Raw genomic sequence first — 25,239 nt, 5'->3', positions numbered from 1 at the left:
ATTTCCTCGTCTGTAGAACTGATGCAAATTATTCTTGCCTTGAGGAATAAAATCAGGCACTGCACAGGTCACCACATGCAATGGCTGACCAAGGCGAGGTATCTCATTAACATCAGTGTGAATCTTCTAGTCTGTGGCACAGGTGGAAGCCACGGTATCCTTGGCCCTATTTCTTACCTTGTCACCATCTACGGAGCAGGCAGGGGTAGGCCTCAGAATATTTAAGGTCTTGGATCAGATTTACCCTAACTTTTTGGCAACAGTCCAGAACCTGACTTCCTCGGACATTATTATAGCATAGGGTGCTGGAGGAAGGACATCTTACAGACTACAACAGGAGAATGCCCAACAAGGAGCAGACAGTCTTCTTCACCTACAAGTTCCACCTCGGCACATCCAAGCAAATGCAGAACAAAAATGCGTATGGAAAAATGTGTGACTTTGCTAAAACAGGAACAGACACTCATCCCGTCATTACTCCCTGAGCAATATAGTACAGCGACCATTCACATGACATTCCTATTGCATTTGCCTTATATGTAGTCTAGAAAAGACCTATCACATGTTAGAAAATGTATGTGAGCCCAAACGAAAACTACATCAGTCTATCTCAGGGACTTCAGCATGGGCAGCTCCTAGCATCCTCAGAGCTCCTGGAAGCAACCCGCCACGGATGCTGAAGGCCATGAAGGCTGAGCCTGGGCCAACAGTGGGCCAGCAGTAAGCTCTCCTAAATTCCTACTTCCTCTGCCTGTTTTCCCCCAGTCCTCAAGCTGGAGAGCGCACCTTAGAAGAGGGGACTAACTCACTTGGAAAAGATTGTCCCAGACGTTAGTAAATGTACAAGACCATGGGTAAACAGGAGGTACGCAGGTCACAGGGAACAGAGAAGTGCTTCTGGGCCAACGGATGACGCGAGCCATGCCCAAATGGCCATTGGCACATACAAGATGCACAGACCTCTGTGTACTCTTGAGCTAGGGGATAGCTGGTAGCGTTGCTTCGTGACCTGTACATGCTTACATTTTGGCAGGGATTTCCTCTACTCCATTACATCACTTAAATCTGATATCCAGGATGATGGTGTAGTTTGTGTTGTGTGGATTACAGGCACGGGGCTTGGGCCCTTTGCTTTGCTAGGCACTTGGAATGTGTCTGTGCAGATGGAGTGATGAAGGCTTTGCCTAGGCTGCCCACTTGGCCAGTGGTGGATCTGTAATTCAGTGGAGGTTACCCGAGGACTTGCCCTATTCCTGTTCGCCATGCTGATCTCCAACGAAAACTAGCATGTTACCAATCTTAGTGGGTAGTGCTCTGTGATCTTCTGCCAAGGACATCAGTCCCAATTTTGTCTTGTTTGATCCTCTAGAATCACATCTGAGGACGTGCTTACAGTCCCAGGGGAGGGCTGGATGGCATGTTGTTTCTAGCAGTGACCACAGTTGCCCTACTTAACCCATTATAAATGGCGCATTTCTACACAGTTGACAGTACACGGTTCTCCAGTGTGCATACATCAAATGAATAGAGAATCCCAAGGACCGATCACACAAATTTAATTACATTTTATTTATTTAGGAGCTCCTGGGACGTAAGCCTGGCAGTACCGGGAAGAAGTTGTGAGGTGAAGCTTTGAGGAAACTGCTAGAAGAATCTTGGGGAGGTAGATGGAAGCCAGAAAGACTTCTCCCAGAGAGGGGCTCTGTCATTTAAGAAAGATTTCCTGAAGACACCCAGGCCAGAGCTCACATGCTGAAAAACACCAAAGCTGTCCAAGGTGACAGGCAGTGAGGACTGCCAGGCAGGAACTGTGAGTATGGGGCTGTTGTGGGTCAGGGGTAGGGTAAGTGCTTGGGAAGCATGGGACCCTAGAGAGGAAGGCAGGGGATAGAGGGAAGAAGGAAGAGGGAAAGAGAGGAGAGAGGGAGAGAGAGGGGAGGAGAGAGAGGAGTAAGGGAGAGAGAGGGGAGAAAGAGACAGGAAGGGGGAAAGGGGGAGGGGGACCCATAGGGTAGACAAAATAGGCAGACAGAGGAAGAAAAGGGGAGGGAAGGAGAGAAGGGAGGGAAGGAGGGAGGGAGAAGCAAGAAGGGAGGGAGGGAGGGCAGGACTGACAGAGGGACAAAGATTCCTACTATCTGAAGCAAGAGCTGTCCTGACTTGTTTACTGTGTCAGTCTCCCAGAAGCCCTCACATCCCAGAGACCAGCCTTTGACAATCTACCCTTCATGCGCTCTTGTCTCATGCTATTTGATTTCTAAGCACCCCCAAAACAAAACAGAACACTCAAAATACAAATTAAAGAAAGAAAAGAATATGAGAACAGCCTGGAGTGTCTTTCTTCATTTTCTTCCCCTGAAAGCTCACAGCAAACCCCCTAGTTAGGATCTTAATTATGGAAATTCTCATTTGTATTATGTGATTTATTTAAAGCCCCATCTTTCCAAGAGAATAAAATCCAGGTTTTGAAGCAGCACCTCTCAAAACAATTTATTCTTCTCCGCTGACTAACTGCTTTGGCCAGCAATCATGAATTTATAGTACATTATGCCAAAGCAAAACACTCTAATAACTTAATCAAACATTTAAAATCCAGCTCACAGCCATATAATATACAGAAGCAGTTCTCTCAGCTCCCTTGCTAAAGGTCAATTACCATTTTTATTCCAAACATCCGCATCTCTGAGAAGGAGCACACACACACACACACACACACACACACACACACACACACACACACACACACACACACTCACACACATTGGGTAAAAAGGAAAACATTTGAAAGTGGTCGATATGTACCAATCTTACTGTAAAACGTGAACACTAGTATTTCAGATATTTTTTAACCCTAGCAAAGAAAATGGGACATATAAAAGACTACAACCAGTGAGATTAAAATTACTTTCATATGGAAGATACTGAGGGAAAGGAGTTGGGGCTAGCTTTCATCAAGCCATGTGACCTTACAAAAAGAGACAGTGACAAAGATAAAAATGACAGTATGCTCCATATAGCCTGGTTCCCTCTTGCAGTTGACCAGCAGATGGATGCTTTCTGAAAACACCTCTACTCCTATCAGGGAGAAAATATACTGAGTTCATATTTTTTTTTTTGAGATGAGAATTATGTGTTTCAGCAACTTGTTATGTGAGAACAAGGCAGTAACGCCAAGTTGGTATGTATTTGGCATGAAGTGCTGGCCTTGGAGATGGAAAAAAAATCAATGAACAAGAATGCAGTCATTTGGTCCTCTAAGCTGACTGAATTTCTCTCTTTCTCCTTATTCATCATTGTTGGCCTGCGAGGATGATGGGAGTGGAGGCCAGATGTGTACCAATCACTCTGAGAACTTTACGTAGACAATCTTCTAGCAGCCTCTGAAAATGGGCTAATGGAGTATTTACCAGTGTCCACTCAGGAAAAATTAAATGGAACAGGGAAATGAATCAAGAGAGGGTCCTACAGCCATTAATTCCAAAGAATCCATGCCCACAAATGCCCTTGAGGTGACAGACACGACCATGATCTTCCCTTGGTCTCACATCCTCAAGTGCTGTTGTTCATGGAACAGGATGTTGACAGACCCTGATGCCAGTGGCATTTTCCACTGCTGCTCATGTTTACGGAGACAGAACCGTCAATCAAGGTGGAAATTTTTTCATGCTTCTCTTCCATGATAACCTGAGAAACAAGACTCTCTGGAAGCCCATTCTTGGACCTGGAGAGATGGCTCAGCAGTTAAGAGCCCTGGCTGCTGGTGCGGAGGACCAGGGTTCAGTTCCCGGCACCCACTCGGTGCCTCACAATCACCTGTCGCTATAGTTCAGGTGGATCTGCTGTGGCTTTCTGGCCTCTGTGGTCACCGCACACATGTGAAACACAGAGGCAAGCACTCATAAACAAGAAATTTAAAGGTAAATCTTCAGAAAACAAAGCAGTAACAAAAGGCCGTTCTACTCAACAATAACCACTTCCTCAAACAGTAGATGCTCCTCTGAGCTATGGAGAAACTTCCCTGATGTTTCATTGCTGATAAGTGAAGTAAATAGTTTTTATTCAGTTTGAGATGGAGATGTCTCCCAAACTCTAGAGTCCATGTGAATTTTTAAATGTTAGTAGTTAAATGTTAGTAGTTACCTAGTACCCACAAAGACCCTAACCAAATCAGCACATGTAGAGGCATCTAGAAACTTCTAGAGAAGAGCTGTTGGTGCTCTTGCCTGCTCTTTGCGTTCATTATCTTTGGCATGATGGTGGTGGCTATGTGTTCCGAGCTGACACTGAAGACTAGGTTCAAGCACTGATAAGGTCTTCTCGTCCTCCTGTGGGCAGCTTCACATGTGCCACGCCCTCAAAAATTTGGTGTCTGCCAGGCTGAGAAGTGTGTGAGTCTGCAGCTGCCTTTCTAGTGGACCGTGCAAACCTTTAAGACAGATTCCAGGATCTCCTCTCACAACTCCGAGTGCTAACAGAGAACACAATGGGCAGCGGCTGCTCACTTGATGCCAGTAAACCAACTGCCTTGCACACAGGATGACAGCATCGCCTGCTGCCCCTCTCTAGGGGTGGATAAGCTGCTGTGGGTTCTGTCTGAGAGAGGAAATTGCTGGAAAAAGCTTTGAAAATGCCCTTAGATGAAGACCCCTGTCTTACAACTTCTCAGAAACATATAATCAAGTCTTTCTTTCTTTTCCCCCAGCCCTGCCTCAGAGGCTGTAGCAAATGCTTTTAAGCATTTACTATGAGCCAGACACCTCCTAAATGCACCTATGGATGCCATCTAGTTCTCCCAACTATATGCTATAGCTATATGGGCATTTTACAGACAAGGCGCCAAGACTTAAAAAGGTCCATTAATTTGCCTGAGGTCAAAAGCCAGTGAGTATAGGCTAGGACTCCAGGACCCGTGTTCCCTCTGTCCCACTGGCCCCCGAAACCCATCCAATAGGATGTTTAAAATCTCCCCACAACTTGGCCCGTGTTTCTGCTTTGTTCTGGAAAAGGACAGCTTCTGGATGATACCTGAAGGTTTTACAGGCTTAAGTCTTCCAACAAGCTCTTCCTCACCATCCTGGTCAGCTCAGGGATGCATGGGAGGTGATCCCGCAGGATGCTCTGGCTGAGGCCTGCCATCCTGCCTGAGCTTCCTGTTGCCCTAACTGTCCCCCCACGCCAGATTTTAAGTATCTTATATGCATGCCCTCCACTTAGATTTAGCAATTGCTTTCCCTTTGTCGTATTTGTTTTCTTTACCAAACCTTTAGGAAATGTTATTTAGACATCAAGCCGTTTGACAGCTAAAGATGATAACTTCCGTCCACCAAATTGAGGAGGTGATTCTCCTAACTACCTTTACTACCCTTAAATTTAATATTTATACCCATATTTTCCCAGGTTTCCCTTCCTATTTAAAATTCCCAAGGGCTGATGAGAGAATATATTACAAAACTAGAATATTTTTTTTAAAAAGACTAATAAAATAAAGCAACTGGGAGATATGTGAGCGACCATCTCGTTCATGTCCCTGACAGTGTCAGGTTGGGGTCACAGAGACACTAAGACCGCTCGCTGTCTAGACCTTCGCAGACAATGCTGTCCCGGGTGGTACTTTCTGCTGAGGCTGCAGTGGCCACATGCCTGAAGAACGCGGCCATCCTGGCACCAGGGGAATTACAGGCAAGAAAGGTCTTTCATACAGGAAAGCCACGTCTCGCTCCTGTACCACCTCTTTTTTTTTCCTTTTTTTAAAAATGTTTTTTATTAATTTATTCTTGTTACATCTCAATGGTTATCCCATCCCTTGTATCCTCCCATTCTTCCCTCCCTCCCATTTTCCCCTTATACCCCTCCCCTATGACTGTTCCTGAGGGGGATTACCTCCCCCTGTATATGCTCATAGGGTATCAAGTCTCTTCTTGGTAACCTGCTATCCTTCTTTCACACGAACTCTGGTGCTTCATATTTGACCATGTCCCCTGGAGGGGGAGACCTGGTGTATCACCTCTTATATGGAGGAAAAGTATGCCTTGAGCTGATTCCTGAGGAACTGTTCCAGTTCCTTTACCCTAAAACTGGTATAACAGGACCCTGCATGCTTGGGACTGGGCTTTGCTTATATTTTTTATCCAAAGAAATCTATGTGATCACCTCAGAGACATTCTCGACCACATCAGTAGTAGGGCTGATTGTCTGTGTGATTAAGAACTATGGCGCCTCCATTGGAGAATTTATTGATCAACTTAATGAGCAAAAAAATCGCTCAACTAGAAGAAGTAAAGCAGTTAATCATCAAACAAATCCAGGATGCAATTGACACGGAGAAGGCACAGCAGGCATTGGTTCAGAAGCGCCACTACCTCTTCAACATTCAGAGGCATAACACTGCTGTGGCCTTGGAGGTCACTTACCGAGAACTGCTGCACAGAGCATATACCGGGGGGGGGGGGGGGCGTTGTGGTAAAGAATCGCCTGGGCTATCACATTTCTGTACAGGACATGAAGTGTCGCAAGGAGCAGGAACACACGACAGACTGGGTGGAGAAGCATGTGGCGCAGAGCATTTCTGCACAGCAGGAAAAGGAGACAATTGCCAAGGGCATTGAGCAGCTAAAGACGCTCTCAAAAGAAGGCTCAGGCTCGGCCAGTTATGGGAATGTATCTATCTCAACTGAGACGACCAGAGAGATTAACTTAGATGGGGTCTAGGCGGTATGAAGAACTCTTCCTGCACTGCTGTCTATTGAAATTTCTGTGCACTTTCCCTAAGAAACGCTCAAGGTCATTAACTGGTTCAATGCTATTGGCCACTAAGATATTTATGACCCTTGCTTAGTATCCAGAGTTGTCTGGTGATCACTTTTGAATAAACAATCTGCAGCAACCTGCTGCCTGACTAAAATTGCCAAGTTATAGTTTAAACTTGTAACTACTTATACCATCTTGCAATAAAATGGCATTTGGTGCAGAAAAATGAGTAAATAAATAAAGCAACTGAAAAGCATCTACACGCAGCGGTGTGTGGCATTGTTAGCTTATACACCACACCCAAACGGGCTAGACTTCTTAAGCATGGGGTGATTTAAGTGTGAACAATGCTGGCAATACATTTTTACAAAGAACAGCCTGTCCATGATTCTGATTTAGCAACAAAGGGCAGACTCTGATCGTGGAAGAGAACAAATGAGGGACAGGCCACAGTCACGGGCTGTTGGGGGTCAACGGAGAAATATCACACACATTGGCATGGGTGGGGCAAACAGGATTCTCAACATTGGGAGGAGAAGAACTCCTGCAGTCAGTTAGTGAAAGAATACATTTCCCACCCATATGCGTTTAAATATACATAACCTATTTGTATCACAAATAGTTAAAGAGTCACTGTGAACTCTGGTTAGGGTTAAATACACCACAGTTTTTCTGCTCTTTGGGAAAAAAAAAACATCAAAAAACCAAGGCAACTCATATTTTCAAACTCCGCATGCTGCATTAAAATTTCATGCAAGTAAAATTCCTCTCCAGCCTGCTTCCTTTTCTCTAAAAGGAGGAAATTGGATAATACAGTATCTCAATCTCCTTCCAGCTCCTGAAGGCTGCGTTTTCTTTTCCCAGCACGTGGATCCAGAATAGTCATGGATTCAAATCCCACATGACAAGTTATTTTAACGTTCTGATCGCCAGAATTTTCTCTCTGTATAAGGGATGTGATAATTAACAGAAAAATTTGAAGATAAAACATTTTTAAATGTTATCAGAATTTACATATCCATCACTTAGGATTTCAACAATGATTTTCATTTTGTTCTGTAGTTCTATTTTCACAGAACCACTTTTTTAAAAGAATTATTTATTATGTATACAGCATGATGAGATCACATTATAGAAGGTTGTGAGCCATCATGTAGTTGCTGGGAATTAAACTCAGGACCCCTGGAAGAGCAATCAGTGCTCTTAACCACTGAGCCATCTCTCCAGCCCCTTCACTGAACCATTTTCATGCAAACTATATAGACACGGGGCTATTGACCCTAAGGACTACAGTATTCCTTTCAAGAAATTAGAAAAGTTCTCCCATGAACGGAGAGTGCCATTATCACACTTAAAGTTAATGGTAATTTCTTAACATTTTAACTCCCAATGATTGGAGTGTTCCCCAAGTTTTATTTCACACAGTCCCCAGGCAGTTTGCTTGTTCTATTTCTTAAGTTTCTTTTGAAATTATTTTTGAAGAATAATCCACCAACCAAAGCTGTTAAGCCTGAACAATTTCCCACCCAGCGAAAACTTCCAAACTCTCACTCTAACTGAGTGGAGGCACACACACCCCAAGCCCTAAGATCCCACTCAACTGACCACTCTCCACTGCTAGCCACTTTCTTGACTTCATACCAGTTTTGACCTGTTTCTAAACTGACTTAAACGAGTCTCTTTCTATATAGCTCTCCTCCCGAGTTTTGTCAGTCATCATGTTTCTGAAATGCACTGTGTCATGACAGGCAGCAGCAGTTTCCCTGTGTGCCATTGTTTCTGTTTTCTGTTAGCTGACTCCACTGAAGAGATGCTCCACAGACCCTATTCACTCTACAGCTGGTGAGCATTTGGCTTGTTTCCACTTTGGGGTTATCATGGACAACACTAATGTGAGGACACTTGTAAATCCCATATTGTGGGGTCCAGACCCAGCAACAGAACTATAGGATCTTGGACTATAATGATATCAATTACTACCACAATAGGACATAACAAATGTGATCATTTCACTTACCCACACCTAGATATTGTAGCTTTTAGCCATTCTCATGAGCGCGTCACCCTGCGGTTTATTCCACAATCCCTTAAAGATGAAGTAACTTCTCATATCATGGTCAAATTCGAAATCTTTGTGTGAACTGTTTTTTCAAAATCCCTAGCTACTGTGCTCTCCCTCTCCCTCCCTCTCTCTCCATCTCTCCTCTCCTCTCCTCTCCTCTCCTCTCTCCCTCCCTCTCTCTCCATCTTTCTTTTCTCTCTCTTTGGTTTCCCCCATTGGTTCCCTCCATGGACATCCTCGTGTAGAGTGGTGAGTCTTGGATCTACTCAGAGGGGAGCTGGTCACCCTCCGCAAAAGTCAAGCTACTGCTGCATAGGTGGGCACATCTTACTTTCCAAATAGTTTGGTCATTCTCCCTTGATCCCAGTTAATCCGCCCCTCACCTCATACACTCAACTCTCCAACACCCCCTGACTAAATCTTTTCATCCACCACATTCCCTGTCTTTCCTACCTTTACCTATATCCTACGACCCCCCCCCCCTTCGTTTAAATAGCCTCTTCCGCCACCCCGGTTTCTTTCTTATTTCCTGCTTTGCACAGATAGTCTGTGTGAGACACACTATACTGAATTGTTGCAGCAACGATCCTTATATGAGAGAGAAGATGCAGCATTCATCCGTTGGGGCCTGGATTACCTCACTTAGATTAGTTTTTCCAGTTCCACCCATTTTCTTGCTAATTTCATTTTTCTTAATAGCCGAGCACTGAACCACTGTACCATGTCTTCATTATCCAGCCATCAGCTGCTGCACGCCTGGGCTGCCTCTCTTTCCTAGAACACAGCAGCTATGACTCTGGACGAGCAGGTATCCCTGTGATAGGGGAGCCCTCTGGGTGCGTGCCCAGGAGTGTCATTGCTGAGTCATGTGGCAGTGTTATTTTTAGCTTCCTGAGAACCTCCGGATTCATTTTCAGCATTGAGCCCCTTTCTTTACCAGGTTGATTGTCTTTTTACTGATTTGTAGGCAATCTTATGAATTCCCAATATAATTAATTCCTCTATCAATTGCCAATATCTTTACTTACACTGTGAGACACTGGTTAAAGATAATGTATCCAAGATGAATAAATGTTACTTGCTTTAATGTTAGCAAGCAAATTATCTACTTCATTCTTTATGTTCAGTGCCCTCTGCATCCTGGTTAGGAAGTATTAGCTACCCCAAGGCTATGAACAGATCCTGCTGTATTCTGGCCTCCACTTCTAAATCTATAGTCCACTTACATCTGATTTTGTGAAGGGCATGAGGCAGGCTGCCCAGACAGTTTTTCACACGGATAGCCAACTTCTCTAGCAGAACTTAGTATATTAGGAATGGTTATTCATAACTGCTTCATGGACTCACCATCTTTTCCACAAGCAGCATTGTTCAACCCCCGAGTGTCCAAGAGCATCTCATCTTCAATACAAATGTTAGGATGACCTTAAAAGTTTGCCCAGTAGCCTCCTGGCAGTTGGAGGGGGAGCATGCTGCTCCAGTTAGCTAGAGGTCTGGAGAGAACTGCAACACTCTCTGCCTTTTCTTCAGGCCTCTAACATCTCTCACACAGAGCAGCCACCTTCTATTTTTCAGAGTGAAGTAATTGCACATCTTTTATTAGACCTGCTCACGGGCAGTTAATATTTCTGATGCTATTGTTAAAAACTACTTTTAAATCTCTAATTGTCTGTTGGCAAAACAGAATTAATTCATGGACTTTTAGAGAACATCAATTTTGTGTCCATTGACTGAGATCCTGAAATTTTGTTTGCAGATCATTTTGCATGTTGTGTGTACTTGGTAATGTCACCTGGGCATGATGCCATGCACTTATTTTCCTTGGTCCCATGGCTGGTCCCATGGTCTTCTCCATGTTTTCTCTTTATTTACCCCGCCAATGTTTCCTTCCCTCATCCATTTGGTTTTGTTTGTTTTTCCTTTTTCATAGCTAGGATGAAGAACAGAGATCATGACAGAAGCTATCTGCTTTGCCTACAAACAGGTTTACATTTTTTTCATTACTCATGAGCTTTGTTTTTCTTTCTTAAGTTGTTTTGTCCCTCGTGGGTCAAATGCTTTAAAATCACAAACCAATTCTGAACACTCCTAAAAGATTTTTTTTAATAGAAGAAAATGAAGTGATTTCTCTCATTTATTCTGTAAATATGATGAATTGCATTACTAGTTCTGAAACAGTACAACTTGAGTTGTTGTTCATATCATAGCCTAATGCATATGAGGAGGGACCCACGTTTCTCCCATTTGGTGTCACTAGACACATCAGGTTCCTAGAATGCCATTAAAGTATCCAGTTCTACAGTATAGACATTAGATGTCTAGCCAAGCCCTGTATGTTAATTCTTCATCCCCAGGGTGACATTACTGGAGGTGAAAGAATCTTAGGTAGGGAATAGTACTAGGCCTTGAGGTTATTTAGAATCGCTCTTGAAGCTAACTGTGAGACCTACATCCTCCTTTTGTGCTTCCTAGCCATGTGGTGAGGCATTTTGGTCTGACATACTCTCCTGCTATGATATATGGCTTTTCTATGGGCCCATAAGCTACATCATTCAACCATGGACTGGAATTTCTCAAACTGTGAGCCAAAGTAAACTTTTCTTCTTTGTAAGTTAATAACCATGGTCATTTTGAGATCACAACACAACTAAGGATAAGGAAGTAATCATACGGAGCCATGAGAGACAGCACATCATTCCCTGCTCAGTCCCCACCTCACTGGGCAAGCCGACTTGTTGGTGAGTGAACCTTGTTCAGGGGCTCCTGTGGAAGTGCTATGTGGGAGACATTTGCCCAAGGTCTGGAATTTTCTTCATGTTATCCTGCAGTCAATTGCACTTGAGTGCCGATATGGCTGAGCATGCAGGCCACAGTTGATATTTTATTTCCTTAAATTAAGTTGTATGATAATATTATGGCAAAATGTTTTGGCATCAGAAAAAAAAAATGCTAGAACTCTGGTTTTCTTTCCACTACAAGTCTCTAACTGGCTGAATGTGTAGGGAGTTCTTTTAAAACCATTGATTTTATTAGACTGTGCTTGATCTTGATGTTTAAGGCATTTTGTGTCCTTTCAAGATGGACTTCCAAGCCATCTGTTATTTACAGAAATCTTCTTTTGAATAATAGTAGTTATACACACTATTCACTGTAACTGTTAGAGGAACTCTGCACAACTTGTATGGGTTTTTCTTAAGGCCCTTTTAGTTCTACAGTAATTGCCCGTGGATTTAAAAATACTTTCTGTCTTCCATTTCTCCTAAAGCATCATTCATGATAACGATCTGCTCTTGAATTCCATCTAGGTTCATATGGTGTAATTTTAAAAAGCATTTGTTTTGGGTTGGGAATGTAGTTCGGCAGTAGGGTGTTCTCTTAGCACACAAAGGGCCCTGGCCCTGCTTTCACAGTCATCAACTATATTTTGTTCACACATCTATAATTGAGGTACAGTTTGGTAAGGTCATTTTTTCAAAACTAAATTTTAGTTATGAAAATAGGTATAGATTTGCATCTACGTTGGAAAGTTGTATCAAGAGCTCTATATATTCCAGACCTACTTTCTCCTAGTAGCAATAATACATTAACAATGTTAATAAGAGAAATCAGAGTAATACATTTATCATCATTAAACAGTATGAATACACTATTGACTAAAGTCAATAGTTTTTTTCCCCACACAGCCTTAGTTTTCACTTGTGTCCTTTTATTATGATTGCTTCAGGCTCTTGTCTGAGATGCCGCATTCATTTAGTTCTATTGTCTCTGAGCTACCTTTGGCTTGACAAATTCTCTTCTCTTGTTTTTGATAATTGTACCAGTTTTCAAGGGGGCTGTATTAGTTTACTATCACTACAGAAAAATGCCTGAGATGAACAGATGCATGAATGATGAACAGAAAAAATTACACTGCATCACAGCCTAGAGGTCACGTTTCAGGATGGAGTGGTCCCACTGATTTAGGTTTCTGACAAGGGTGGGGCAAGCCACTTACTTCCTGAGTCAGGGAGAAAGAAGAAAATGAGAACAACTTTGGTCCCAAACGCTTTGTTGGACATGCCCGAAAGGTCCCGAACTCTTATGTAGTTCGGTAGTAGAGTATTCTCTTAGCACGCACCTCCAGCAAGGTTCACCATCTCCTAGTAGGGATATCCTGGGAGGCAAATACTAATACAAGGCTCTTTAGGGATCACGTCTCCAAACATAGCAAGATCTATTTGAGTGTTTTTAGAATGTCCTTCCATTAAATTTTGATGGGCTTTCATTTTTAAATTAAGATAATAGATTTTTAGAGAAAAGATCACAAACACAGTATTATTTTCTTCACTCCATATCAAAGGTAGATTGTGAAGATGACTTGTCGATGTTGATGATGATATTAATCATTGATTTGAGACAGGGTGTGTCAGATTTCCTCTCTGTAACGTCACTGTATACCGCTCTATACACTGTTCTTTTAAAGAAAGTCACTGCAACCCTCAGGTGTGGAATGCAGAGATCTGGTCAACCTTATACAGGGTAGAGAATCTGTAAAGCAGATAACTAGAACACTGTATATAGTTTGTCTTCTTCTTATATCTATCTGAAAAACTCATATAGGTTAGAATTTAATATTCATTTATTTTACTCTTCCAGTAATCTAAGCCTTTATAATTGAAATCTTTCAGTGTAACCCTACCTCCTTTTGATATACCCATAATTGTGGGTCATTTTTAATACATATATAATATAAACATGTATTATAGGAGTTACACATAAGCACATGGAAACAACATGGAGCGATCAGATCAGGGTGGAGAACACACCCACTATCTCAGACATTTGGCTGGGAATATTTAAAATATCTTTCTACTAGATATTTTGAAATTCAATCTACTGTTGCTCTCTTTTTTTTTTCTCTCTCAAACATATCCTTTACAACACAATATATGTCACGTTCCAGTCCTAGAATAAACCATTTTTCCCAAAGGGGTGTTAATCCTACTGAGAATAGCATTACACATCCAGATCCAAGAGCTAGGCATACTCATTGCCACTAAGTTGTTGTTACTTTTATATCCCCTTGCTGATAGCAATCTTGTATACTAACTCCTGTATAGATACATTTCAGTGGACATTTCCGTGTAAATTCAATTATATTAACTCAAAGTCCACTCATTAGGTTAAATGTGAGTTCATAACCTATGTCCTCAACTCTGTTCTATTTACTACTAAAAGCTCATTTTAATATTATCCGTAGTCTGTCTTGGACCATATATCTCAGCAGTGAGACATGTGTCCCCACCATCCACCATCCATCAATCTCAATGCACATGCCTAGTGGTTTATAAATTATTAATTCGTACCCCATGGGGAAACAAATTTATCAAGTACAGTACAGCTCTTTCGCGCGGCTCCTTTGGGCTTACACCTTTCAGAGATCTCACTCATTTCCATGCTATCTACATCAGAATCCTAGTCCATCACTTTCAATGTGGTTGATAGCTGCATCCATCAAGCCTGCCGTCTGTTTCCACGGTGATTTTTTTTAACTGGCTTTCCTTAAAGTTCGCTCCTTGTGCTCAAAAGTTTATGGGTTCTGACACATGCAGGGCTCCAGACTGACCATTCCAGGGCCACACAGCAGTACATGCCACCCCCAGCCTTGGTCCTTACCATTATCTGTATGTTCAACCTGTGCTGCTTCTTCTTCCTCAAATCCTGAGCAATTTCTGGCCTAGACTATATAATGACAGTGTTTAGCGTTGTAAGGAGCCACTAAGCTGTCTTCGAAAATGGGCAAATCTTAGAAGTTTTCTCTGGGAGAGACTTGTCTCATCCAGTCTTTCTTTTGGGGGCCAGGAGTAGAGGGTGGGAAGCTATTTCTTTCTTTACTGGGTTTTTAAGGGATAAAGGAACTGTTTTCAGCCACGATTTGAGGGTACAGTCCACTAGTGGCGATAAAGACAAGGACATGAGGGTGGCTGTGGCTGTGGCAGCAAGGACATAAGGCTGGCTGCTTGTTCACATCTCGCAGACCGAGAATCAGGGAGAGGTAGGCTTGAGATAGATGTAGGCAGGCTACAGCTGCTAAGACCTGCATCTTTGCCATTCAACGACTTCTTGCTGTTGGGACACACCTTGTAAAGGTACCACATCTCCCCCAAACGGTGATACCACTGGGAACCAAGCGCTCAAACACAAGAGCCTATGGGAGTATCTCTCCCCCACCCCTCGCCCCCTAAATGATAACACACTACTCCTAAGTCAGGGCTCACAGCCATTTCCCAGTGCCAAATACACCGGCCAACTTGAAATGTCCGCATAGTCTTTAACACCAGTTCAAAGTCCAAAGTCTCTTCTGAGACTCGGCGCAATGTAGCTGTTAGCTCAAATAAAATGAAGAACAAACACAAAAACAGTTACTTGTTCCCAACACCCATCGACAAAGAGCAGTTGTCCTCATTCTGAAAGGGAGGAATGAAGCATAAGACAGACCAGGCTAAAGCAAGAAAGTACAACAGGGCAAACACCACCCCCCATCCCCTCCATCCCCGCTCCAGTGTAAGATGGAAAGGTCTGGACTGGCTTATTCCTCTGCATATGGATATTTTTATTTTCCCAGCACTCTTTGTTGAAAATGACTTCCCTCCCCACTGAACTTCATCAAACCCATCATTGTCATCAGAACCCAGTTGACTCTACTCATGTGGGTGTGTTTCTGGGCTGCTCAGTTGACTTGTGTTACGTTATTTCCCCCAATCTCATCTTGTCTTGATTACTGTAGCTTTGTAGTAAGATTTGGAACTGGGTAGTGTCACTCTGACAGCTGTTCTTCTTCACGCAGTATTGGCAATATTCATTTTGAAGGGCTTCTTTTATTTCTAAATTCCTTCTTGGGTTCTTTATCATTCCTTTCAAATTGTACTTTTTTGTCCCAGCTATGCCATTTCTGAGTTTTTTGTTTTTTTTTTTAAATGTTGGGTATATAATTTAATAAACTTTAGATTTTTATTTCTGTAGCTAGTCTTGAACAGTTGTTCAATTATACTTGTTTTCTCTACAGGTATTTTCATTGTTTCTAGGGAGGTTATTACGCCTCGTATTACTTCCTATTTTCCGATTAAAACAACTTTGCACAAAGTTCAGAATTAATCTTATTGTTTTTTTCTGTCTTCCCCCCTCCCCTCTGCTATGCAGCCCTTGCTGGCCTGGAATTTTCTATGTAGAGCAGGCTGGCCTTGAACTACAGAGCTCTGTCTGACCCTATCTCTCAAATGCTGAGATCAAAGGTGTGCACCATTGCACCTAGCTTGTTTGCTCATTTCTTAATATAAATTTCCCTGACATTTTAGGAGGAAGGACAAGGAAATGATACATCACATCTACAGATCTCTCAAGATCAGCCCTATTTTGTTGTAAAAAAACAAAACAATAAAGAATACAACTTTGGGGTTTCTAAGATCTGGTTCTCCCAGTAGTTTCTGGAACTTTCTCAAGAAGTTCTCCTTTCCCCTCTGCTGATCTATCTAAAAGATTATCATAATAATACTGAGCCCTTCCTTGGGTGGAGAGAAAGCCTTGTTTTCAGGAGTTTGAAGAGTTGAAAGAAACCAGAGTGAACCAAGTCTTTATGCCCCATCTTACCACAATTCCTTCGTAGTTGGAATGGATGGGACGTAGGGAACAGATGGAAATATAATTTGGGGCAATATTTTTTGGATTCACGATTGTGTTTGTTACTTTTTTTTTTTTTTTTGTAGCTGTGACTATATGCCTGATATACAAAATCTATGGAATTGTTTGTTTGTCTTATGCTTTCAGAGGTGTCTACCTGTTGTTCCAGGGAGAACCTGGCAGAGCAGAGCCAAAAGAAGAAAAAGAAAATACAGCCTTGAGGTTTTGGCTGCAATGTATACTCACTAGCATATGACGTCCTTATTAACACTCAGGACATGTGTGTCTTAATTGCACTGGAGCATGGTCTCTATGTAAGAGGTAATTGATAAATATATGGCTCAATTTTCAAATATTCTGAAATAGTCTACCTACAGATTTCTTACTGAGTTTTAAAAATTATTTCTGCTAAAGGACATGGTCCACATGATTTCAGTCCTCTGATGCTTGGTGAGCCTGCACCCCCATTCTTGCCTTCCTCATCCCTAGTCCCTCTTCCTTCCCCTCCCCCTTTACTGCCCTCTACTTTCTCCATTGCCCTGCCCCCTCTCTCCCTCCCTTCCTCCCTCCTCAGTCTGCCATGCTGAGGGCTGAACTCAAGGCCCTGCATATGCTAAGGAAGCGCTCTGACAATGATCTGCATCACCAGCTAACCCCTGCATTCTAACCCAGTGTGTAATAGTCCCATATATGCTTGCAAAGAATATTTTGTAGCTGTTCCTGCAGCAGTGTTCTCTACACATCAATTAGACCATTTGCAAAAATTGTTATTAAAATATTTTGTGTGTTAATAACTGTGCCTGCTTTTTCTTTTAATTAATGAGAAGTAAATTCAATAATTAACTTGTTTGCTCCTTTGGCTCTATCAATATTTGCCTTACATATTTTCAGGCTATGTTTTCAGCCACATGCACAGACTTGCTGTATTTATTAATTGTATTTACTACTTTATTAGTGTGAAATATCCTGCTTTATACCCAATGTTTCTACATTGCAAAAAGACTGTTATAGTCAGTACATTCTTTTGGTCCTTTCTAAGTATTACTTCCTTCCTTTTTATTTTCCCACCTTTACCCATCTTTCTGTCTAATTTATTTTTAGAAAAATCACATAAGCATTGGGGTGTGGAAGGGACAGCTCAGTGATTAAGAGCTACTGCTGCTCCTGAGAGGGTCCTGGGGCCAGTTCCCAGGCCCCCACATCATCAGGCTGCTCTCACTGGCCGCTAACTCCAGCTTCAGGGGACAGCCTGACACTTGCACTCATATGTAGCTCCTATGCCCAAACGCACACACAGAACCACAGACACACACATACACATAATGAAATTTAATAAACTTTTTTGAAAGTACATAACTGTTGTCTACTCTGTCACTCTCTGTGTTTTAATTGCTGGCTTAGCCATCTGTTATAACTAATCTTCCACCTGCATGTGCACACAGCACCTTACTATCTCTCTGCCCTATTTGTTCTCCAGGCTTTTTCTTTCATTCCTTTTATCCCTCCCTTGTATTAACCATATAGTTTGTCACATACCCGCTGCCTCTCCCTCCTTTTGGCTACTGCATTCTACACTATGCGTTTTAGAGACTACCCTGGTGACTAGAGCAAACATCCTCGATTTAATGAGGCAATAAACACGAACGCCATCACTTTGTAGATAATTAAAGGATCTCTGATGATTTTAATTCTCTCAACTATTGTGTTGCTGTTGCCATCCTAAGGTTCTTAAACCTAGACTAATCGATGGCATGTCCACATCTTTTTTTTTTTTTAAAAATTTGCTCACTTTACATCCTGATTGTAGCCCCCTCCCTAGTCACCTTCTGGTCCCAGCCTCCCTCCCTCGGTCCCTCTTTCCCCTCCCCTAGTCCTCAGAAATGAGGAGCTCTCCTCCCCTATCATCTGACCTCAGCTTATCAAGTCTCATACTGGCTGTGTGTATCCTCTTCCTCTGTGGCCTGGCAAGACTGCCCCACCGGGGGAAAGAGATCAATAATTAGGCACCAGAGTCCACGTCAGAAGCTGCTCCTACTCCCCATACTGTGGGACCCGGAAAGGACCGCGCTGCCTATCTACTGCATCTGAGCAGAGGGCGTAGGTCCTCGCCATGCACAGTCCTCGGCTGGTGCACCAGTCTCTGCAGCACCCCCGCCCCCCGTATTGGTTGGCTCCATTGGCCTTCTTGTAGAGCTCCTGTCTCCTCCAGGTCCTTCTATTGCCTAACTCTTCCATAAGACTCCCTGCGCTCACCCAAAATTTTGGCTGAGACTCAGCTTCCATCCCCTGCTGGGTGGAGTCTTTCAGAGGGCACGCCCTGCATCTTTCATGACAGAAACTCTTTGAAATTGGGTTGGTCACTTCAGAGAAGGGCCTATTTTGTTTCCTGCCTAGTGTCACCAGGGTTTTCATCCTTTTGGAACTTTCTGGACAGAACTGATAGCTAAGGCAGATTTTGCATAAAAATAGCAGGAGCAATATTTTACATCAATGGTGTAGGTTTTATGTCCTCGTGTGTAATAAATGACACGGCCTCTGTGAAGCATCTAACATATTACCTATCCCTTCATGAGGACTCCTCAGCCTTGGCACCATTGAGATCTGGGGGTGGAGAATCCTTTCTTTGGGGCAATGTTCTGAGTATTTTAGATTTTTCAGAGATACTACTGGCCTCTCTACCCACTAATTAGCTCTAGCCCCAAATTATAAAAGTCAAAAATGTCTGCAGACATCACCAAGAATCCTCCCAGGGGGAAAAAAATGTAAATCCCAGTTAGATCTACTGGTATAAAATAAAATTTCAAGTATTTTTAGTAAATATTCCTTAAGTAACTAGACTCTTTTCTCGTTCAGGGGCTTTGAGTCTAGGAGGAGCTTAATGCACCATAACTCTGGCCGCAACAGAATCACTGTTTGGAAGTGAAACACTTTTGAAAGTGGAAGTGAAGACCCGGTGTCCAGCACTTTATGACAGGGATAACGATGAGTCACTGTCACGGGAAGGTATGTGCTTGGGATACGCTGACAGCCTCATCCTAAATGTGGCAGGATTAACCTATGCGAGGCAAGGCCAAGAGGGAGGTGGCTGTGCATGGGGCACGATTTCTGTAAGAGGTTGGTAGGTTTGTTGTTCTCCTAAGAACAAGTCTTTAAGATGGAAAATAAGAGGCAGCCTGAAGCCTCCTACTCACTGGCTTTTAAATCTCCCCAAATATTCTCTCCTCTTCATGTAAGCTCCCATCATGACACAACAAAGCTAATGGGACCCTCGCCAGAGGCCCAAGCGGTGGGGGGTCACCCAACTTTATCCTGTTAGTCCCCTCAAAGTATTAGTTAAATCAGCTTCTTTTTTATAAAGTAGCCAGCTTCATGTGTCTTGTTGCTGCAACAGGAAGGAATCGAACACAGAGTAGCACCTAACTGAGTCTGCGGGTCTTTTTATGGAGGGACAGAGGAATTCCAAGACCTGAAATATAAGACACCCCTTCATTTTCCCAGTGAGCCCCCAAGAGAATAAGCCAAGAATAAAACACTCAGAATGGAAATTATCAAAATCCATTTATTTTTTTTTTAAGGCTGTTTCAGAACAGAACCAATAAAAATATTTTATTATGTAACACAGAGACACGGTAAAGAGACCCTGGAGCGTGCTACAGATGGCACAGCCGCCATCTACTTCTTCAGTGGTTAATAGCAAATATATTGCATTTTCTTCTTTCATGTCACTCAGGGTGATGGAAAGCAGACTGTTCGACTAGAAAGCAGATTAACACCAATGAGGATTCCCCCCGCCTCCCCACCCTACTAACACACACACAAACACACACACACACACACACACACACACACACTCTTTCTCTCTCTCTCTCTCTCTCTCTCTCTCTCTCTCTCTCTCTCGCTCTCTCTCTCTCATATCTTTTTGTTGACTCTGATGCCTATGAAAGAACAGATACTTCCCACCTTCCTGTCCAGGTACTTGTACAACAGAAGTTAGACTGGCTTCCTATCCAGTAAACTAGCATCTACCTCCTGTCCTATAGCTCAGCCACCTTTGCCAGCCTTCCTTATAGTGTAGCTATGACTACATGGCTACCTCACAGGATGTAAGAACGGATATGACATATTCCTCTTCCAGGTCTCACGTGGAAATGTCCTGTGGCCAGTACTCCATGCTATTTTCTCCACTCACTGACTTGATACATTTGTACATTGAATACCAAGCTACAAAGATGGCTGCGTCGAGGCACAGAAGGAGCCTGACTCTGAATCTCTTCTTGAACGGGGGGCGGGGGTGGCTCTAGCAGGAATGTCATATTAAGTTTGTAAGGATTAGAAGTAGAGTTCCACTGTGCTAAGTCACTGAGATTTGAAGGTTTAGAGAGCATTGCAGGTAGCATTACCCACCTAATATACCAAAACAGACAAGCAGCCAGGTGTGCTCAGCCACCGGAATCCCTTAGTTCCCCAGACATGTGTGGCATTTTGGCCTTGTTCACCACTCCACAGAAAAGAGACCTTTGCCGGAATATTCCCCGCAGCCTTCCTAGATTTGAATGGGTACATGAGAGGCTATTCGCGGGGCCATTGCTAAAGCTCACACATCACCTCGTGTGTGCTGTGCAGGAATATGAAAGGAGGCGGACTTTGATGGCAGATAGATGTGGGCTGGGAATCTTACCCAACCCTGACAACTCTTTGGCTTAATCTTCCCAGGCGTTTGTTTCTTCATCTACCAAATGAGGTTAATGATACCTCATTTTTGCTTGTTATAATTTAGCAGCAGGGAGAACAAAAGAATCGATCGCTTGTGAAACACACACACACAGAGACAGACACACACAGACATTTCTGATATCTCCAAAGCACTCACTAAGTCCCTCCCAACAACCATGAAACTAACAAATTAACAATTTATTTACCCTTCTAATCCGAAAACTAAGCAAGGGGAGGCTTTTTTACACTGGACCATGTGTTCATTTTTCTATGTAAATGTAGATTTTTCACAAAGAAGAACAAAGCTCCATGTTTTCTTTGGTCAAAAAAAAAAAAAAAAGACAACTTAAATTTTAGGAAACTTGAAAAATCAAAATGTAAACAAAGGCAACATAATTTTTAGATAACTTTTTTTCTCTTACTAGAAATAAATGTCTTATTTTCGAACTAGTGACAGCAAAAGCCATGCTGGAGTTGGATCTATGAGAAAACAATGGATATTAATTGCCATGAGACAAGGACCTTCCCCACTGCCGTGTGGTCTTGGATATAATGACTTGATGGAGAAAGGATGACACATCACAAAACAAGGAAGTTGGGCCAGGCAGTCCCTCTCACCCAAACACATCTCTGTAAAAGAGACTTGTCCCAAAGCAAGTAAGAGATCTCTGGCCACAGGATAGAGAAACAGAGCAGTGTCTTTCCAGGTAAGCTGGCAGAACCATGAACTATTCCAGTCCCAGGCCCCAGTACAGAAGGAAGCTGAAATGTCAGGGCAATGGGGCTACAGGGGGAGGCGTTGATGAGAGCCGCCTACCAGCATGACTAAGTGCTCTTGGGGACAATCCCCACTCAGAGGGCAGAAAGCAAATATCCAGATGTTTTGAGCTGTCAGGTCTGATTAACTGAGGGGAGGTGAAGCTGCCCACTTAACCATCTCAGCAACCTTCCTCATCCAAACAACCCCAAGGTTTTCTGCAAAAGCATTCACGGAGGCTCCACCCAGCTCCCAGGCCCTCTTCTTTTGCTGCCGACCCTCTGATCAACTCAGAACAGAGGCCTATTTTAAACCAGTGGCAACGTGTTCTCTCGTGGAAACGTGTGGGTTTCCTGAGACAGGCTGGCGCTCAGAGGAGCAGGCACGCGGAAGGCTGCGCCCACTCGCCCATCCTTCCTCTCCCACAAGAGTACACGGAGGAGAAGCCTGGGGAGGAGGGGAGGACCTGCTGCCGGATTCCATGACATTAGCTTACACCTCTGCGAAAGGAGAAGCTGAGGTGAGGGTAGAAGCAGCACCATGCAAAGAAACCAAGGGAAACCTCAGGCCTGGGGAGAGAAGAAATCTAGCCCCAGATGCTGATGGTCCCTGCGTCCTTTCTAGAACAGGGCTGTTTGCGGATCTCAGTGTCTCTGTAACATGCTTCAGACGTTAAGTGTAGTAGAAAACGCTCCCCCCCCAAAACCTTGGAGACTTGCTTTTCCCAAGGCCACCAGACCAAAACAAGAGTGGAGAAAACTTTCTCTTTAAAGAACACAAGGCTGTTCTTTACTTACAGTCGCTCCAGCTGTTTCAGATCCTGGAAGGCGCCTCTCTCGATGACGCTGACCTGATTGTCTTCCAGATGCCTAGAATCAGAAAGGCAGCCAGGGTCAAGGACCAAAAATGAGCTAGGGGCCCTCATGAGGGGCCTTAAGGCTGTGCAGCCATATCACGTATCCCCCTCCTAGGAACCCTGGGCCCCTCCAATTGGACTTGCTCTGATGGGGCAAAATAACATCCCAGTGTAGTGTCACGGTAACCAGGGTTTCAACGCCTGCACACTTCTACCTGACAGATTGGCTTCCATGCCTCTATTTTAAGAATGTTCCTAGCAAATCCCCTCCCCCTCTTCAACCCCAGCGCTGCAGAATGCTGCACAGAAATGGAAGAGGTAAAGCTGCTCTTTGGTGGAACCACGCACATCCAACACCTCTCCCTTTGGAGCTCCCTCCTCCAAGGATTCAAAAATACTTCATTGAAAGGGCCTTTCCCTGCTCAACCTCACAGAAAGGATGGAATAGCAGTAAGACGCCCAGCCCGGACACAGGGATTCCCTCGTGCAGGGACAGGCTCACCCCAACCTCCTAACCAGAATGGCTACAGTTTTGCTGGACCTCTTAGTTCTCGCTGCAGATGATTAAAAAAATCCTAAACAATCTATAGAAGCGAGTTGGATCCATGCATGTGGCACACCCTGAGTTGATCACACAATGAAACATTTGTTTCCCTGACTTTAAAAAAAAAAAAAAAAAAAAAAAAGCTCAACATGCATTAGTAAGTAATCATTAGCTGAACGGTAGGGTGTGGATTCAAGGATGATGCATGGGCTCGAGGTGGGAAACGGGCCAAGAAATGACAGGCACTGCATTTGGTAGCTGTGTGGGATTTGGAAGGGTGTGCAATTGTGATTGAAGGCTCTTTCTTGAAAGGAGGGGGGATTTAGGGAGAGGCATGGTTTCCCCCTGGAATGGGGAAATGCACGGCCTTGGGAAGGGTGAGTCTTCAAAACAGACCTTCCGTGATGGCCCCACCTCCTGGAATGGCCTCACCTTCAGCATGGGTTAGGCTTAAGGCTCAACATTTGTGCTTCATTTCCCAGCCTCTTCCCAAGGAACAAAGAACAGACTCTCTCTTCCACATGTTCCCACCCCCAACACCGTAGCCTGCCATGTAAGCCTACTGTGTGAAAAGCCTAGCACATACTGACTTTCCATAAAGGGAAAGGTGAGCCAATGATGCGAGGTGTCTATCAGGTCACGTAGGGGTAATTTGTTGGCTCGAAATATGTAAACAAGTTTGTGTTTACAGATATGAACTGGCCAAGAGGGGTCAGCATATTTGCCAGAATCTTCAACCTTTCAGAGCTCCATCTATGTGACTTCTGTCCCTTGCAGACCATTTCCTTCCAGGCTACTCACATAACAGATAAGAAACTTGCCCATGGGAAACCACACAGCTAACAAGATGCAGTCCACCCCCCCCACCCCCCCGGGGCATACTTTAGGACAGTGGTTCTCAATCTTCCTAATGCTGCGGCCCTTTAAAAGAGCTCATGCTGTGGTGACCCCCAACAATAAAATTATTTTTATTGTTGAGACTCCATCACTGTAATCTTGCTACTGTTATAAATCATATTGTAAATGTCTGTTTTCCAAAGGTCTTAGGTGAGTCCTGTGAAAGGGTCGTTAGATGCCCCCCACCCCCTACCCCCCCCCACCCCACACAAAAAAAGAAGTCAGAACCCACAGGTTGAGACCTACTGCTTTAGGCTCTCTGCCCTACTTCCTACTCGATGGTGGTGGTGTATTGAGCTAGCCAGTCATCATCTCTAAGACTCGGTTTCCTCATTCGTGAAACAGAAAATAAGACATCACAGAAGCACTTGTAAGAATCAAATGGATTAAACACATCACCAAGCCTGAGGTCTAGAGTAATAGTCTGCAATTTTAAATGTATGTTTCTCCCCTTCCCTTCCCTCCTTTCCCCCATTCTACCATATGACAAAAGGGCCTTGGGAGGCTAACAGACTTTCATGAGCACATTTACTAAACAGGGTGTCAGTTCAAGACTAGTGACTAGGGAGGTTGCTCAGCCAGGCTTTTGTAATCAGTCAGTTAAGCAGCACTTGTTGGCATTATTCTCCAGTTAGAACAGGGACTAACTCTAGAGTGGCTAAGTATCAAGCTCTGGATGTTTGGAGGAGCCTGACTCTGACCTCCAACCTATAACGTAGCTCTTAGTTTTGTATGCATGTTGCTTTCAGGGCTAGTCTCATTTGAGAAATGGGGATGTACAAACACATGCACGTGAGCTTTCTGTCCCTGCTCTACATTGCTTGGGCTCTGGGAAGCTGACTTGCAATAGCTTTCCCAAAGAGCTTCCTGGCCTGTACTTGCTGCTGGTTTTGGCTACTGGCTTTTAATAGCAGGGGTGGGGAACAGTAAAAGAATAGTGGGGTTAGGAGTTTGCCTTTCCAACTCCTGACCAAACCATCCAGGGTGATCGTGTCCCTCTACATGAG

General features: G+C 43.6%; 1 protein-coding gene and 1 pseudogene across 1 annotated transcript in view; one reads left to right on the top strand and one right to left on the bottom strand.

The window, feature by feature from the left end:
* Slit3 (slit guidance ligand 3) overlaps nucleotides 1-25,239 on the bottom strand; it is a 588,765-nt gene that overhangs the window by 509,044 nt on the left and 54,482 nt on the right. Inside the window, exon 3 of the mRNA XM_051168450.1 lies at nucleotides 22,733-22,804. Within this exon, the coding sequence (XP_051024407.1) occupies nucleotides 22,733-22,804 (72 nt within the window). The remainder of the gene's footprint in view (nucleotides 1-22,732; nucleotides 22,805-25,239) is intronic.
* On the top strand, nucleotides 5,593-6,697 carry LOC127208581 (ATP synthase F(0) complex subunit B1, mitochondrial-like; annotated as a pseudogene).

Source organism: Acomys russatus, chromosome 25 (genome assembly GCF_903995435.1).
Source record: "Acomys russatus chromosome 25, mAcoRus1.1, whole genome shotgun sequence".
Lineage (NCBI taxonomy): Eukaryota > Metazoa > Chordata > Mammalia > Rodentia > Muridae > Acomys > Acomys russatus.
This window is presented reverse-complemented; position numbering and strand designations above follow the sequence as displayed.